Source organism: Macaca nemestrina, chromosome 9 (assembly GCF_043159975.1).
Source record: "Macaca nemestrina isolate mMacNem1 chromosome 9, mMacNem.hap1, whole genome shotgun sequence".
NCBI lineage: Eukaryota > Metazoa > Chordata > Mammalia > Primates > Cercopithecidae > Macaca > Macaca nemestrina.
In genome coordinates, this window is record NC_092133.1 from 30,816,335 (window position 1) to 30,833,428 (window position 17,094).

The 17,094-nt window shown below is 43.5% G+C and overlaps 1 protein-coding gene and 1 non-coding gene across 2 annotated transcripts in view; both read right to left on the reverse strand.

Annotated features, from left to right (window-relative positions):
* LOC105478339 (arsenite methyltransferase) overlaps positions 1-16,718 on the reverse strand; it is a 34,021-nt gene extending 17,303 nt beyond the window's left edge. Inside the window, exons 1-9 of the mRNA XM_071069202.1 lie at positions 12,752-16,718; positions 12,487-12,527; positions 12,118-12,245; positions 9,350-9,500; positions 8,714-8,850; positions 7,273-7,342; positions 4,629-4,710; positions 3,123-3,254; positions 2,638-2,780 (exon numbers count right to left, since the gene is read on the reverse strand). Coding sequence (XP_070925303.1) covers positions 2,638-2,780; positions 3,123-3,254; positions 4,629-4,710; positions 7,273-7,342; positions 8,714-8,850; positions 9,350-9,500; positions 12,118-12,245; positions 12,487-12,527; position 12,752 — 885 coding nt within the window. The 5' untranslated portion in view covers positions 12,753-16,718. The remainder of the gene's footprint in view (positions 1-2,637; positions 2,781-3,122; positions 3,255-4,628; positions 4,711-7,272; positions 7,343-8,713; positions 8,851-9,349; positions 9,501-12,117; positions 12,246-12,486; positions 12,528-12,751) is intronic.
* Positions 13,745-13,849, reverse strand: LOC112426064 (U6 spliceosomal RNA). Its single transcript, XR_003017329.1, has one exon. It is a non-coding gene; the product is annotated as a U6 spliceosomal RNA (small nuclear RNA).
* Positions 16,719-17,094: the final 376 nt, after the last annotated feature.

A 17,094-nucleotide genomic window follows, 5' to 3' on the forward strand; every position in this document is an offset into this window, starting at 1 on the left:
AAGTTCTTCCACCTTTGGAATAAATAATGACTGTATCTTCTTTTCACTGAAATTGCCATATGTACCCAGTGTTTTGCTACATTATTGCTAATCTTTATAGAAATTCTGCAAAGCAAGTATTATTATCCCTGCTTTTACCGTAGAACAAACTGTAACCCAAAGAATTTTGATGACTTCTTCAAGTTTACCCAAGTAATAAATAATAGAGCCAGAAAACATATACAATTCTGTGTTCCTCAGTAAATGAGATTAGCGTCTAATGAGTAGCATGCCTTTACTAACTTACTAAGTTGTAATATAAAATGATCTTTATTTAGTTAATTGCCAGAGAGATTTAGCATAATTTTGTTCTGGATTCAGTAAATTAAGTCAGCTTGGATCATTCACCTTAACTTTTCCTTTAGCAGTCACTAGTTTCCATTAAGTAGTGTTCTATAAACTTTGATCCAAAGCAGAATCAATGTCTTATCCATCTTGTGACTTAAAGTTCTGTGACTGTGATGCATGTGAGTGTTCTGACTTCATCTGTTCCTCTGACTATGGTGTTTCGCTTACCATGGCATTCATAGGATGAAATGAATGACTGCCCAGAGTGAGAATTTGTCCAGATTATTCAGATAAACATCATAAAGCAGGATACATGAATAAATAAGTAGAACATTAATAAAATTCCAAAATACTCCATGGGAAATGACTAGTAATACAGGCTTTCAAGAGTTGGTACCTTTTAGCTATATTTGCATATGCTTTGGGATTTTAAGGAACTGAGAAAACAGCAAAGTTGACTAAATTTTATATTTCTTGTCCTCTAAATATTTTGATAATTTCTGGATTGGTGCAGTGATGTTTTTGTTCCTTCCATATTTATAAATGAAACATCTTTTTTTAGTGTTTCTAAACCTCAAATCTACTTGGCTTGAAATCAAGTGGTTGGAACACTGTTTGACTTTTATTTGAAGCATGTTGTTGATTGAAAATGTCATTGAGGAAGTTTTCAATCAGTATGATCAGTTTGATTCTGTAATGAGCACAGCAACTAATATTTTGAGGAGCTCTGTTTTGAGGACCAATGCTTAAGGTAGACTTTGTTCGTAAACAATATCCCAATAGATTTGTTGACTTGAGGTCTGGTTTTGTTTTTTTCTTTTTCCTAATAGAATTAAGAATTCTAATGTTGAAAAACTATGCAGATTTGTATGGGACAAAGCCTAGAAAAGAGAAATGTAGATTGAATCATAATCTAAATCATGGTATGATACAAGAGGGAAAGTTTTGGTGCCATAATTTCTCCTTTCACTGGTGTTGGACTTAAATCAGTTGAAATGTATTTCTGTACCACAATTTATGCTTCAATAAAAGTGTAATTGTCTAGTGACATTCAGAAAAAAATAAAAAATAATAATAATAGAGCCAGAATTTGAACCCAGGTATCTGATTCCAAAGCCTGAACTTTCCCATTTTGAGAAAACAAATCTTACTATGCACAGGGCAGTAAAAATGCCAATTAGTGCCATCATTGAATATTAAAATTTCTTAATTCCTTGACAAAATTAAACAATTGAAATACTATTGTACATACTCCTACTCTTTTCCATCCTACTTCTCTATAACTCTGTTAATCCAATATCTGAATGAGGTTTCCTGTAAAAAGTTTTCTTAGGTGGTTAATGGTATTGTGATTATGGGACACATGCTGAAATATTTAAGGGTAAAATGTCATAATATCTGCAACTTATTTTCAATGGCTCAGCAAATAAATAAATATATATATATACACACATAAACACAAACATGGAAAAATGTTCTCAATTGCTGAAATATAGGTAATGCATATGTGGGTATTCATTGTACTATCAACTTTTCTGTATTCAACAGCTTTTTTTTTTTTTGAGACAGAGTCTCGCTCTGTTGCCCAGGCTGGGGTGCAATGGCATGATCTCAGCTCACTGCAACCTCCGCCTCCCGGGTTCAAGCAATTCTCCTGCCTCAGCCTCCCAAGTAGTTGGGATTCCAGGCACCCACCACCATGCCCGGCTAATTTTTGTATTTTTAGTAAAGACGGGGTTTTGCCATGTTTGTGAGGCTGGTCTCAAACTCCTGACCTCAGGTAATAGGCCCGCCTCAGCCTCCCAAAGTGCTGGGATTATAGGTGTAAGCCACCGCACCCGGCCAAAAACATTTCTATAATAAATATTGAGGGCTGGGCACGGTAGTTCACGCCTGTAATCCCAGCACTTTGAGACGCCGAGGTGGGCAGTTCACTTGAGCCCAGGAGTTCAAGACCTGTCTGGGCAACATGGCAAAACCCTGTCTCTACAAAAAATACAAAAATTAGCCGGGTGTGTTGGTGCGCCTGTAGTCCCAGCTACTCAAGAGCCCGAGGTGGGAGGATCGCTTGAGCCCAGGAGGTTAAGGCTGCAGTGAATAGCCTGGGTGACAGAGTGAGACCCTGTCAATAAATAAATATCGGGAAAAACATGCTTTTTTACTCCACTTGAAACACACACATACATTTAAACACACACACAAACAAACCAACACCAGAAAAGTGGGAAGCAATGCAAAGTCAAGAAAAGATAGCTGGAGCAAGGGCAAGAGCAGAAATAATCCAGCAGTCATGGAAGTTGTTTTATTTACCTTAAATGTAAAATTGGCATCAAACATTAGTTCTTTTTCATGTCCTGTAATTCCTCCATTGTAAATAACTTGGCATCTCTTGGTTGGTCCTGTCTTAGAGCATTTGAAGAGGCGAAATGTTGCAGAAACAAAACGACAGTCACCTAAAAACAGAATTTATTCATGGTTCATCTCCAGCACTCCCTCAGTTGTTGCCTTGCTCAGCAGACAAGGAGCAAACACATTATAAAGATGACTTTCTTCTTTGCATGCCATCAATTATCTTTCTGGGCACTTCACTCTATTTACTGAATGACTTCAAAGTGCTTTATTAAATATCAAAATTGGGGGGGGAGTTGGTTACCATTATACAGGAGACAATATAGCTATTTCCAGATAACACAAAGTATCCCTCAATGAGACTCCTCAGAAGTCACTTACTAATTACCACATTTCAATCATTCAAGCTGTAGTTATAATAGTCCCTGCTGTCTGTCATATCTTACCGATAACTCTTTCCAGTTCCTTGTTTTGAATTGTAATGAGATTGGCAGTGACCAAACGTGGAGGGCAGAACCCAATTTTTTGAGCAAGGATGGCAAGTTCCTTCCAGTACAAAGCACCACCCAGACACTCACCTAAAAAACAAAAAGCAAAACAACAACAACAACAAAAACCCACAGGCCAACCAACACTTAATACAGTATTAAGGGAATTATTATTCTATATAATTAATTATGACATGGTATCAGTGAAAACATAGATCCTAGCAGTAGAAGCTAACTTGAGCATCCCCCCCAAGGTCTAGAAAGCCATGGTTAAAATTGGGTGTGCTCCTGACAGTCTCTGGGAACCATTCTTCAGGAGACTCACTGGTGGATTGGTTCTACCCAGCTGCAAGCATAATATTCATGTATGCAGTAGGCCACATTCTGAAAAGCACTATGTTATGTGAATAAAGTAGTATAAAAAATAATTTGTAGGTCAAGCATGGTGGCTCACACCTGTAATTCCAGCACTTTGGGAGGCAGAGGTGGGCAGATCACAAGGTCAGGTGTTGGAGACCAGCCTGGCCAACACTGTGAAACCCCATCTCTACTAAAAATACAAAAATTAACTGGGCATGGTGGCAGGCACCTGTAATCCCAGCTACTCGCGAGGCTGAGGCAGGAGAATCACTTGAACCCGGGAAGTGGAGGTTGCAGAGAGCCAAGATTGCCCCCTGCACTCCAACCTGGGTGACAGAGCGAGACTCCATCTCAAAAAAAAAAAAAAAAAAAGAGGTTATCACTGGGTTATATGATTATAAGTAATTTTTTTAAAGAGATAGGGTATTACTATGACACCCAGGCTGTACCTGAACTCCTAGGCTCAAGCAGTCCTCCTGACTCAGTCTCCCAAATATCTGGGGTTACAGGTGTGTGTCACTGTGTCCAGCTTAGTAATTTTTTCTTTTTTTCTTTTTTTTGCATTTTCCAACTTATTAACAGTACCTATTTATTATTACATAGTAAGAATAAAGTTAATATTATTTTAAGAATAAGAACTTTTAATTTCATAGTCAGACTGATGAAAAGCATGCATTTATCTCAACTTCCAGAGACTATTAAAATGATAATAAAGGAATAAAGAATACAATAATGATGAGAACATAAGGGGACTAAGAGGGCAGTAGCTCGGGAACAATTGTCTTCATTTCCAAACTAGAGTTTTCAAAGTCTTTTTCCCATTCTTTATCCCATTTAATCTTCATAACAGCCCTATAAGGCAGATTGTATTATTATTTACATTTTACAATTTGGAAAATGATAACTCAAAGAGATGAATTAAACTATCCAAAGCCCTATCATTTTTGAATGGCAGAGGAAGAATGGAACCTTGACCTCATAGCCTAACCCCATGTCATAAAGCCTGATCTCATGTCATAAAGCCTCATCCTGGCTATTAGCAGAAAGGAGTTCTGCACATGAACAACCATCTGCCTTAATACCAAACTAAACAAAATCACCTACCCCATAAAACTTTGTGTGTCCTGATTTCTTCTGGCAGTTCAAGGCTCGTATAGACGTCACTGAAATATAACTCCCCACCATGCTGAAACAGAGCCATATTAGTCCAAACAAGATTAATGATTACATTGATCCTAGATAACAAAGGAAGGAATAGGGGAACAAAATCAAATTTAAAAACCAATAGCAATGTTTAAGCTGATGCTTTGTGAACAAATAACAGCTGCCTCTTTAGTTATAATCAATAGTCAAGTGCCAAGGTTTTTTCCTCCCAGTGGCTTATCCAACAGGTAATAAAATCACATTCTAAGACTGTCTCCTAAAAAAAGATTTTCAGATTACTTAAATTTAAATTTTTAGCCAATCTGAACCAAAAGCAGCCCCAGGTCATTGTAGAACTAACAGAGGGTATAATCAGTATTCATAATCTTTTATCTCTTAAGAATAGTATAACTTTGCCAGGTATGATGGCTCAGGCCTCTAATCCCAGTGACTCAGGAGGCTGAAGTGGGAGGATTGCTGGAGGACAGCAGTTTGAGACTAGCCTTGGCAACACTGGCAACACAGCAAGACCATCTCTCCAATATAGAAATTTAAAAATTAGCTGGGCATGGGGGCATGTGCCTGGAGTCCCAGCTACTCAAGAGGATTGTTTGAGCCCAGGAGTAAGAGGGTACAGTGAGCTATGATAGTGATACTGCACTCCAGCCTGGGTGACAGCAAGACCCCATTTCTATTAAAAAATATAACTTTTTGTAATGTTGTTATTTACTTTTATAACAACACATTATATCTTTAAAATATTATCCTTAAAATGTAAGGCAAATGAGTGATCAGGAACTTAACATTTTATTTAGCTAATTTCAAAAACCTGGAAACCTGGAGATCTATATTCTTTTTTTTTTTTTTTTTTTTTTTGAGACAGAGTCTCGCTTAGTCGCCCAGGCTGGAGTGCAATGGCGCAATCTCGGCTCACTGCAAGCTCCGCCTCCCGGGTTCACGCCATTCTCCTGCCTCAGCCTCCCGAGTAGCTGGGACTACAGGCGCCCGCTGCCTCGCCTGGCTAATTTTTTGCATTTTTAGTAGAGACGGGGTTTCACCGTGTTAGCCAGGATGGTCTCGATCTCCTGACCTCGTGATCCGCCCGTCTCGGCCTCCCAAAGTGCTGGGATTACAGGCGTGAGCCACCACGCCCGGCCTGGAGATCTATATTCTACAATAGTGTTTCTACCTTTTATAAGTACATTTTTGGTGGAGATAAGTGAACTGGCATGTAAAATGACATACTAACAAAGACATCACTAAATCATTAAATCATTTCTATACAGATACTTGTATTTAAGTTCTATGACAGCTTTGTAAACCAAAAATCTCAAAACCATGTTGTTAATTTAAAAAAATTCTTTGGCTGGGTGCAGCAGCTCATGCCTATAATCCCAGCACTCATGACCAAGGTGGATCATGAGGTCAGGAGTTCGAGACCAGCCTGGCCAATATGGTGAAACCTTGTCTCTACTAAAAGTACAAAAATTAGCTGGGCATGGTGGCACATGCCTGTAGTCCGAGCTACTAGGGAGGCTGAGGCAGAAGAATTGTTTGAACCCAGGAGGCGGAGGTTGCAGAGAGCTGAAATCCTGCCACTGCACTCCAGCCTGGGCAACAGAGTGAGACTCCATCTCAAAAAAAAAAAAATTTGTTTTTAGAGGCAGGGGTCTCGCTATATTGCCCAAGCTGGACACAAACTCCAGAGCTCAAGCAATCCTCTTGCCTCAGCATCCAAGTAGCTGGGAGTACAGGCATGTACCACCCACCCAGCTAAAATCTTTTTTTTTTTTGAGATGGAGTCTCGCTCTGTCTCCCAGGCTGGAGTGCAGTGGTGAGATCCCGGCTCATTGCAACCTCTGCCTCATGGGTTCAAGTGATTCTCCTACCTCAGCCTCTCAAGGAGCTGGGATTACAGGCACGCACCACCACACCCAGCTAATTTTTGCATTTTTAGTAGAGACAGGGTTTCTCCATGTTGGCCAGGCTGGTCTTGAACTCCTGACCTCAGGTGATCTGCCCGCCTCAGCCTCCCACAGAGCTGGGATTATAAGTGTGAGCTACCACGCCTGGCTGAATCTTTCATCTTCTATCATGAAGATACACATCTCATGATACAATGAAGGCTGTGGAGCTCCTGCAAGCTTTCGTTTTAGAAAGTAGTTAATGTAAAATTCATCTTCTGTAACTTCCCAAAGATCTGAAATCATGACAGATAAGAAATCAGAAACCCTGAGAAACACTGTACGTGCTAGAAGAGAGTGTATTCAAAGCAATCATTAGCAGTCAGTGCAAAGGTTCCTATAGCTCCACAGATGCTCTTCTACGATCATGTACAGCAGCAAATAGGAGAGACAGTCAAGAAAGCAAATACCTTAACACATTCAGTGACAACTGTCACCTCGGATTTACTACGTTTTGCAACCTGAGAGGGAAAGTAATCCACATCCGGGGTATTCCTGCCCCTTCCCCCTTTTGCCACCCCTTTTTCATTTAATGGATAAATTAAGAGAGTTGGAGCTCTTAGTTCAAGGGGGAACAAACAAGACTGAACCCATCAGCTCTCACTGATGTTCAAAGATAATTTTCTCACTCTCCTCCTCACCTTCAGCACCCGATATGCCTCCTGAAGCACTTGTTGTTTATCAGGCACAAGGTTAATAACACAGTTTGATCTAAAAGAGAACAGATGAAGTGTCGAGAAAATCTTCACAATACTCAGAGATCTGCAAATCCTTTCAGACTCTAAAGGTGGCTCCCACCTTTCTGTCAAAGCTACCCCATTCTTACTGCCTCCCTCTTCTCTTTCTAATGCCTTCAACTAAGCTTTTCCCCAAGATCAGAGACAGAGTGTTTAAAATCTCAATAAATTGTTAGCAAGTTTGAATGTGCAGAAAAAAAATATCAGGCATGATTCTTACTTGTTTCTGTCCTGATGTTCATCAGGCAACAAGATGAACCCTCGGACCAGATGCCTACCACACAAGGCATTTCTTTCTTTCTTTTTTTTTTTTTTTTTTTCCTGAGATGACGTTTCATTCCTGTTGCCCAGGCTGGAGTGCAATGACGCAATCTTGGCTCATTGCAACCTCTGCCTCCTGGGTTCAAGTGATTCTCCTGCCTCAACCTCCCAAATAGCTGGGATTACAGGCATATGCCACCACACCCAGCTAATTTTTGTATTTTTAGTAGAGACGGGGTTTCGCCATGTTGGCCAAGCTGGTCTCGAATTCCTGACATCGTGATCCACCTGCCTTAGCCTCCCAAAGTGCTGGGATTACAGGCATGAGCCACCACGCCCAGCCGGCACGAGGCATTTCTTATGCCCCATGTAAACAGGCTACGTTCCTCAAAGGCAGCTGTCACTTGGGCATGATTTGGCAATAACAACTTGAGGGAAAAAAGGAAATAGAATCCTATAATTTACCATGGAAATATAATGAAAGATGCAGGTCAGCATGTATTGTAGGAGCCAACTTAGTGGTCCTGCTGGTCTTTTGGGTTCATTGGTTTTTGGTTAAGTTTCAAGTAAGTTCTCTCTTGGTCTAGTGTGTTCTGCTGCTGGTGAGTTCCAGCAGCTCAAACCAGCTCTCTCCCATTAGTAAGCCATGCTAAGTTTAGTCTAACACCCTAAATGAGAGTCAATTCAGCAAACAGTAATAGTGACATCTGTGTGTTCAAAAGGAAATGAGTGCTGGGCGCAGTGGCTAACACCTGTAATCCCAGCACTTTGGGAGGCTGAAGCAGGTGGATCACCTGAGGTCAGGAGTTTGAGACCAGCCTGGCCAACATGGTGAAACCCTGTCTATACTAAAAGAAGATTTAAAAAATTAGCTGGGTGTGGTAGCGTGTGCCTGTAATCCCAGCTACTTGGGAGGCTGAGACACGAGAATCAGTTGAACCCGGGAGGCAGAGGTTACAGTGAGCTGAGATTGGGCCACTGCACTCCAGCCTGGGTGACAGAGCGAGAGTCCATCTCAAAAAATAATTAATAATAATAATAAAGAAAATGGGCTATAGTCATAATAGTAAGAATATAGACCTACACAATAATATCATAGCTCTCATTCTTGATTCCAGCCTCTCCCAATTTCTCAATGTAGCCATGAATAAAAGTCACATTAGATGCCTGGAAGCCATATTTTTCCATGTGATAGTCAAGATACTTTTCAGCCACTTCCACCTAAAGTAAGAAAAATATAGTTTTGATAACATTTTGAAAAAAATACACAACTTTTTCCTAAAAATTTCCTGTCACTAACACAATGCACTTCCCCTAGATTATTTTGGATAAATATACAAGATTCCTGTGGACACGTAGGATGTACTACAACCTGGGACATAAACTCCCTGCTGCCTGTGCAGTTTGGCTTGAATAAACACCTCATTCAATAACAAAATCTTTCAGGATAGATGGCAGCAAGAAGGGAAAGATCAAAGTCCGCTCTGTCATCACAATATTCATATCAGAACAAACCACCGACTTTTGTGTTTGCCCAGAAGAGCCCCTAATTCTTTAAGTTATCAGTTTCCAAGACAGGAAGCACTAGTGGCACAAATGAGCATTGCTAACTAAAGGCTTTCTTAAATTATCCTTGAAGAGCCACGAAGAAAAAAACTTTATTTCTCAAAGAACGCTTTTGAGAATCTTTTCCTCTTTGTCTTCCAAATCATTGCCTCACCTGGCCTTTGGTCATGTCTATTCCAGTCACATGTCCCTTTTCACCAACCAGCTGGCTAAGTACGTAGCAATCTCTGCCACCTCCACTACCCAGATCCAAAATCCAGCAGTTTTCTAGATGCTCGGGGATCACCAGACCACAGCCATAATACCTGGGAAATGGAAAACACATATTTTTTCCCTGGAGACTGGAAGACATTGAAACCACTAAATCGTATACACACTTCCCTCCCTCCCTCCCTCCTTTCTTGCATCATTCACTCATACTTCTGATGTTTAGTCTCCACTGAACTGGACACCCATGAAGGCTGGGACTGTATCTGCTTTACCAAGCCATCTAAAATAATGTGTTCAGGCGGGGTGCAGTGGCTCACGCCTGTAAGCCCAGCACTTTGGGAGGTCGAGGTGGGCGGATCGCTTGACGCAAGGAGTTGGAGACCAGCCTGGCCAACGTAGTGAAGCCCTCCCTGTCTCTACTAAAAATACAAAAACATCAGCTGGGCATGATAGCAGGTACCCGTAATCCCAGCTCCTCGGGAGGCTGAGGCAGGAGAATGGCTTGAATCCAGGAGGTGGAGGTTGCAGTGAGCCGAGATTGTGCCACCGCACTCCAGCCTAAGAGACAGAGTGAGACTCCGTCTCAAAAAATAAATAAGTAAAATAAAATAATGTGTTGAATAAATACATTTAGTCATTAGCTGAGCTTCTAATTCAGGCCCAGGACTGCTAGTTATTGAGGAAAAAAATGTAAGGTTTCTGTCCCATAGGTTTGTTTTTTGTTTTTTGTTTACTTTTTACTTTTTCTTTTTTTTCTTTTTTTTTTTTTGAGACGGAGTCTCGCTGTGTCGCCCAGGCTGGAGTGCAGTGGCCGGATCTCAGCTCACTGCAAGCTCTGCCTCCCGGGTTTTTACGCCATTCTCCTGCCTCAGCCTCCCGAGTAGCCGGGACTACAGGCGCCCGCCACCTCGCCCGGCTAGTTTTTTTTTTGTATTTTTTTAAGTAGAGACGGGGTTTCACCGTGTTAGCCAGGATGGTCTCGAACTCCTGACCTCGTGATCCGCCCGTCTCGGCTTCCCAAAGTTCTGGGATTACAGGCTTGAGCCACCGCGCCCGGCCTACTTTTTACTTTTTCTTTTCTTTTTTTTGAGATGGAGTCTCGCCCTGCCGGCCAGGCTGGAGTGCAGTGGCGCCATCTCAGCTCACTGCAAGCTCCGCCTCCCGAGTAGCTGGGACTACTGGCGCGCCTGCCGCCATGCCCGGCTAATTTTTTTTTTTTTTTTTTTGAGACGGAGTCTTGCTCTGTCGCCCAGGCTGGAGTGCAGTGGTGCGATCTCAGCTCACTGCAAGCTCCGCCATTCTCCTGCCTCAGCCTCCCCAGCAGCTGGGACTACAGGAGCACGCTGCCACGCCCGGATAATTTTTTTGTATTTTTAGTAGAGACGGGGTTTCACTGTGTTAGCCAGGATGGTCTCAATCTCCTGACCTCGTGATCTGCCCGTCTCGGCCTCCCAAAGTGCTGGGATTACAGGCGGTTGCCACCGCGCCAAGCCAATTTTTTGTATTTTTAGTAGAGACGGAGTTTCGCCATTTTAGCCAGGATGGTCTCGATCTCCTGACCCCGTGATCTGCCCGCCTTGGACTCCCAAAGTGCTGGGATTACAGACGTAAGACACCGCCTCCGCCCTCGATCTTTTTTTTTTTTTTTTTTTTGGAGACTGAGTTTTGCTCTGCTGCCCAGGCTGGAGTGCAGTGGCACAACCTCCACTCACTGAGACCTCCGCCTTCTGCGTTCAAGTGATTCTCCTCCCTCAGCCTCCCAAGTAGCTGGGACTACAAGCGTGCGCCACCACACCCAGCTAATTTTTGTATTTTTAGTAGAGACGGGGTTTCACTATGTTGGCCAGAACGGTCTTGAACTTCTGACCTCAAGTGATCTACCTGCCTTGGCCTCCCAAAGTGCTGGGATGACAGACGTGAGCCACAGCCTCCCGCCCCGTAGGTGTATTTAAGAGGCGAGGTAAAACATTGTACACAGAAAACACTTCCCATGATTTACGGACAGACCGAGTGACAGTGCTGTGGCAGTTTGGGGAAGAGGCCGCTCAAAGATTAGAGAAGGCTCCATGCAGTAGGTGGGACAGCAGGGTGGTGCTGGATGGGCAGGGTTTGGAAGGAGAAAGAAGAGAGAAGGCTTTCCAAATTGGTGACTGCCCGCTGGACAGGAGTGCTGATGGAGTGAGGAAGGGAAGGTTCAGAAGGGCCAAGGTTGATTAGGGAGGGCCGAACTGCGCATATCTTGAATGGCAGATCCAGTGAGTGTGACTATTCTCTGAGCTTGGGTAGGGACTATGGAGTGTTCACATTGGAGCTGCTGCTTCTTTTTTTTCTTTTTATTATTATTATTTTTTTTTGGCAATGTTTTAAAAGTATGCATTTATTTTAGAGATGTATCTGACTGTGTTGACCAGGCTGGAGTGCAGTGGCTATTCACATCCCGGATCACACACTGCAGCCTGTAACTTCTGGACTCACGCGATCCTCTGCCTCAGCCTCCCAAGCACTTGGGACTACAGGCTCACCGGTGCACCCAGATTCATCGGAGGTTCTTAGAGCAGTAAGATGATGGGTGCTGAGATTTAGGATTTTTACAATAGACAAAGCAAGCTGATGGGTTGGTGGCTACGGGTTAACTGCCTAGTGACCTGCATCATTATCTTTTGGGAAAACTGCAGTTTGGGGTCTTCCTGGGGACAGCACGGGACACTCTACCTTAGGGCTACTTCTTCATGTACATTTTGCAAGGCTTCCCGGATGTGCTTGGGGACCGGCCTGGCTGTGGTGACACAGGCGTTGGTCTGGAGGTCTGCCGATTTCTTCAGCACCTGCCCGTAGTAGGTCTGACCCAGCGTCCCACAGTGGAGTGAGGAATAGGGAAGAACAAAAAGAACTGTGACTGCAGCGCGAGGGCTCCATCACCACCTCCACCTCCACTTGGCGGACCTCAGTTCCCTGCAAAGGTCCAAGCCTAGACCCTGCCCTACCCCGACTCTAGGAGTCCGGGAGGACAGGGCGCGGGCCAGGCCAGACTTCCATTAGCCTAGGCTCCACTTGGGCCATTCCAGGCCCTACAGCTCTCACCTGCACGTCCTTCCGGATCTCAGCGTCGTGGGGGGCAGCCACTGTCGGGAGGGAGAAAGTTAGTTGAAAGGAAGAGGGTGCTGAGGGACGGGCAAGAGGGAGGGAGCCAGTAAAGGGCAGGCAGCGGGCCGAGGGGTGCGGGGAGGACCAAGGTCTCGAGACACAGCTCGGGGAAGGCGCTCGCGTTCCCGCCTTGCGGGGGCCCAGTGAAGGCGCTGGGGGCCTGCCTTGGGGCTGGGGCGGGGCGCCGAGGGCGCGCACTCACTGTCTCCTCGGCCTGCGACTCGATACAGCGGGCTCCCGCAGCCAGCTCCAGCGCCGAGGCCCCGCCCAGGCTGGCAGGCTTGCTCCGCCCGCGCACCCAGCTCCAGCCCCTCGCTCCGGCGCCCACCGCCTGACCCGCAGTCCCACAGTCATCCGCGTTGCTCTACAGGCTTTCCAACCAGGAGGTCGGTATCAGCATCCCCCTTGTTCGCTCCACTGTAATTTTCACGGATAAATCTCTTACTCTGATTTAAATGAACACTCACCTATATAATGATCTTCCCCCCTTTTTTGGGAATGGAATCATCTTTTTTCGATCTGTTTTTTAAAGTCAGGTTTATTGAGATATAATTCACATTCTGTAAAATCCATCTTTCTTCAGTGTGCAGTTCTGTGAACTCTGACAAACGTATATACATCACCGTAACGGAGACCCAAACAGCTTTGGCCCGCAAGTTTCTTCGTGCCTCTTTGAAGTAAATTCCCTCTTCCCACCCCCAGCTCCTGGGCAACCACAGATGTTTTCCCTCCCTATAGTTCTGCCTTTTCTAGAATGTCACATAGATGGAACCATTACAGTATGTAGCTGTTCCCAGTTTATTTTGGGTTGTATTTAGGAAAGCAGCTTTGCTAAATTTATTTTTACCTACAGTAATTTTTGGTCAATTCACATGTATTTTCTAGGTATTGTTACTTCATCTTGCAGAATTTTTTTTTTTTAATTTTTAAATTTTTTGAGACGGTCTGTCACCCAGGCTCAACCTCCCAGCTCAAGGGATCCTCCTGCCTCAGCCTCTCAAGTACCTTGGATTACAGGCGTGCACCACCACACCTGGTTAATTTTTGTATTTTTTTGTAGAGACGGGATTTCACCATGTTGTCCAGGCTGGTCTCCAACTCCTGGGTTCAAGCGATCCGCCTGCCTTGGCCTCCCAAAGTGTCTGAATTACAGGCATGAGCCACAGTGCCAGGCCCGAAAGTATTCTTTGTTTTTTCCAATATGGACTGCTTCACGAATTTGCATGTCATCCTTGCGCAGGGGCCATGCAAATCTTCTCTATCATTCCAACTGTAATATATGTGCTGCCAAAGCGAGCACCCGAAAGTATTTTTAAATTATTTATTTTTACTTCCACAATTATACGCGTATATCTTACATCCTTTTGTGGTTGTGACAAGCATTTCTCTCTCTTTTTATAAATTAAAAAAATTTTTTGAGACAGGGTCTCGCTCTGTGGCCCAGGCTTAGCATCACTGCACAATTATCTCTGGATCCTTCAACTCTAGCTTCAAACCATCCTCTCTCCTCAGCCTCCCCAGTAGCTGGGACTACAGGTGCAAGCCACCATGCCCAGCTTGTAACGATCATTTCTATTCATTAGGACAGTAAGGAAACAGGGAGATCCAAGTGAAAGGATATTTAAATGGAATAAGTGGACTCCTTTATTCACTTTTCAGTCTCAACTGCCAATAATACAAATATCTGGTTGATATCCAGCTAGTAAATTTTCATCTTCCCTGATGTCAATTAGCTGTTACAAATTAATAGAAAGGTGGTATCTTTTATATTTTTAACAAATTAACCCCACGGAAATAATCCTTGATGGAATATTTCTACAGGTTGGAATATTTCCAACTAGTATGTGTATAAAACTTAGTGTTTTTATAAGTATCAGTTTTTGGGCAATCATAGAATGGTGAAAATGCTCCTAAATATTAGTTTGCAAAATATTCTCTTCATAAAATGAGTTTCTTTAGAAAAACAGTTACCTTCTCATAGTTAAAACGATATCTTTATCTTAAAACGGCAGATTAGTGAGAGGTCAAGGAAACGGCTCTATCATTTTTCTCTTGTGCTTGTTTTGTTATCTTTAATTTATGGATTACTTGCAAGAATCATTTGACAATCCTTTTTTTTTTTTTTTTTTTTGAGAGGGAGTTTCACTCTTGTTGCCCAGGCTGCAGGGCAATGGCGCAATCTCTGCTCACTGCAACCTCTGCCTCCCCAGTTCAAGCGATTCTCCTGCCTCAGCCTCCCAAGTAGCTGGGATTACAGGCATGCACCACCATGCCTGGCTAATGTTTTGGTATTTTTAGTAAACACGGGGTTTCACCATGTTGGTCAGGCTGGTCTTGAACTCCTGACCTCAGGTGATCCGCCTGCTTCTGCCTCCTAAAGTGCTGGGATTACAGGCGTGAGCCACCACGCCTGGCCAACAATCCTTATATCTACCTACTCACACACAGATAAACTGCAATGAAACAAACCACTGTCAAGTTAAATTGAGTTATTCTCACTTTTCCTTCATGGTGTCTGGTGTGGGGGCTAATCTTGGATCAGACTGTGACCATCAATCATTCTGATTGGTCAGTGCCTCACCACAGGTTTTGTGAGTTAGGTTTTACTATCACCCCTGCTAAATGACAGGAATGCTATATAACTGTATACTGGGTAGAACAAATTAGGACTCTCACATGAAGTCGTATTTTAAATATTGGCAAAAGCTTTTTTTTTTCTTTTTTTTTTTGAGACGGAGTCTCGCTCTGTCGCCCAGGCTGGAGTACAATGGCGTGATCTCGGCTCACTGCAAGCTCCGCCTCCCGGGTTCACGCCATTCTCCTGCCTCAGCCTCCCGAGTAGCTGGGACTGCAGGCACCCGCCACAACGCCCGCATAATTTTTTGCATTTTTAGTAGAGACGGGGTTTCACCGTGTTACCCAGGACAGTCTGGATCTCCAGACCTCGTGATCCGCCCGCCTTGGCCTCCCAAAGTGCTAGGATTACAGGCATGAGTCACTGCACCCAGCCTCACAAAAGCTAATTTTTTTAAGATAAAAAATTAACATACATAGAAATTTTCTTCCTTACCCTTCAATGGAGGCCTGTGCACACCGTCACACATTCTATTTTGGAAGCTACTGGCGTGACAATTCCAGGATGATCCAGAAAGGCAGATTTTTGTTAATTACAGAGAACTATCTTTCAAGAAGTGGAGATTTCCAAAAGGATCAGCACCCCTAAGTAAAGGATTCCCCAAATAATGTAAGCAGAAGCCAGATGAATGACTGGATGATGGCTCACCTGAGATGCAGAAGCAGGGGCAAATGGATTGGATTCAGCTACTTCCAAGATCCGTTCCTTTTTTATTATTACTATTTTTTTGAGACGGAGTCTCGCACTGTGACCCAAGCTGAAGTGCAGTGGCACGATCTCAGCTTACTACAAGCTCCACCTCCCAGGTTCACGCCATTCTCCTGCCTCAGCCTCCCGAGTAGCTAGGCCTACAGGTGCCTGCCACTATGCCCTGCTAATTTTTTTTTTTTTTTTTTTTTTGGTATTTTTAGTAGAGATGGGGCTTCACCGTGTTAGCCAGGATAGTCTCGATCTCCTGACCTCGTGATCTGTCCGCCTCAGCCTCCCAAAGTGCTGGGATTACAGGCATGAGCCACCACACCCGGCCATAGATATTTTCCCTTTCTAAGAGCTCTTTAGTATTATGTTGAAGACTAGTAATGACAGGGGGCACCCGTTTCTATGCATAAGGAAACCAGCAGGTAACAGAGAGCTAGACTAGTAGTCAAAAGACCTGCCATCAAGCTCAGTGACCTTGGGTAAGTCATTTCATCTTTCTGGCTGTGTTTGTTTCATCTGTAAAACATGGGACCAGAATTTAAGAACTTTTAAGGCCCCATACAGTTCTAATATTCTGGGGTTATATGACTCTTCTTCATCAAATATTATGTTGGGTTTTAAAACATACCCTTTTAAAAAATTCTTTTTGTTTAGTTTTTTTTGAAATAGAAAGTGTATTTTAAATGCCTTTTTGGTATATATTATAGTGATAAAAGATTTTATTACTTATTAACGTAATGTGTTTTGTAACTATTACATCAACTTTGAAGTTCTGGAGTTACATGAGCAATTATTCAAAATATTTCTCTAAAGGCCGGGCGCGGTGGCTCAAGCCTGTAATCCCAGCACTTTGGGAGGCCGAGACGGGCGGATCACGAGGTCAGGAGTTCGAGACCATCTTGGCTAACACGGTGAAACCCCGTCTCTACTAAAAAATACAAAACACTAGCCGGGCGAGGTGGCGGGCGCCTGTAGTCCCGGCTACTCGGGAGGCTGAGGCAGGAGAATGGCGTAAAAACCCGGGAGGCAGAGCTTGCAGTGAGCTGAGATCCGGCCACTGCACTCCAGCCTGGGCGACACAGCGAGACTCCGTCTCAAAAAAAAAAAAAAAAAAAAATTTCTCTATTCAGTTTTTTAAGATTTTATTCGGATTTTTGCATCTATACTCATAAAAAAATCACCTATATTATCTTACATCCTCTTGCATCATC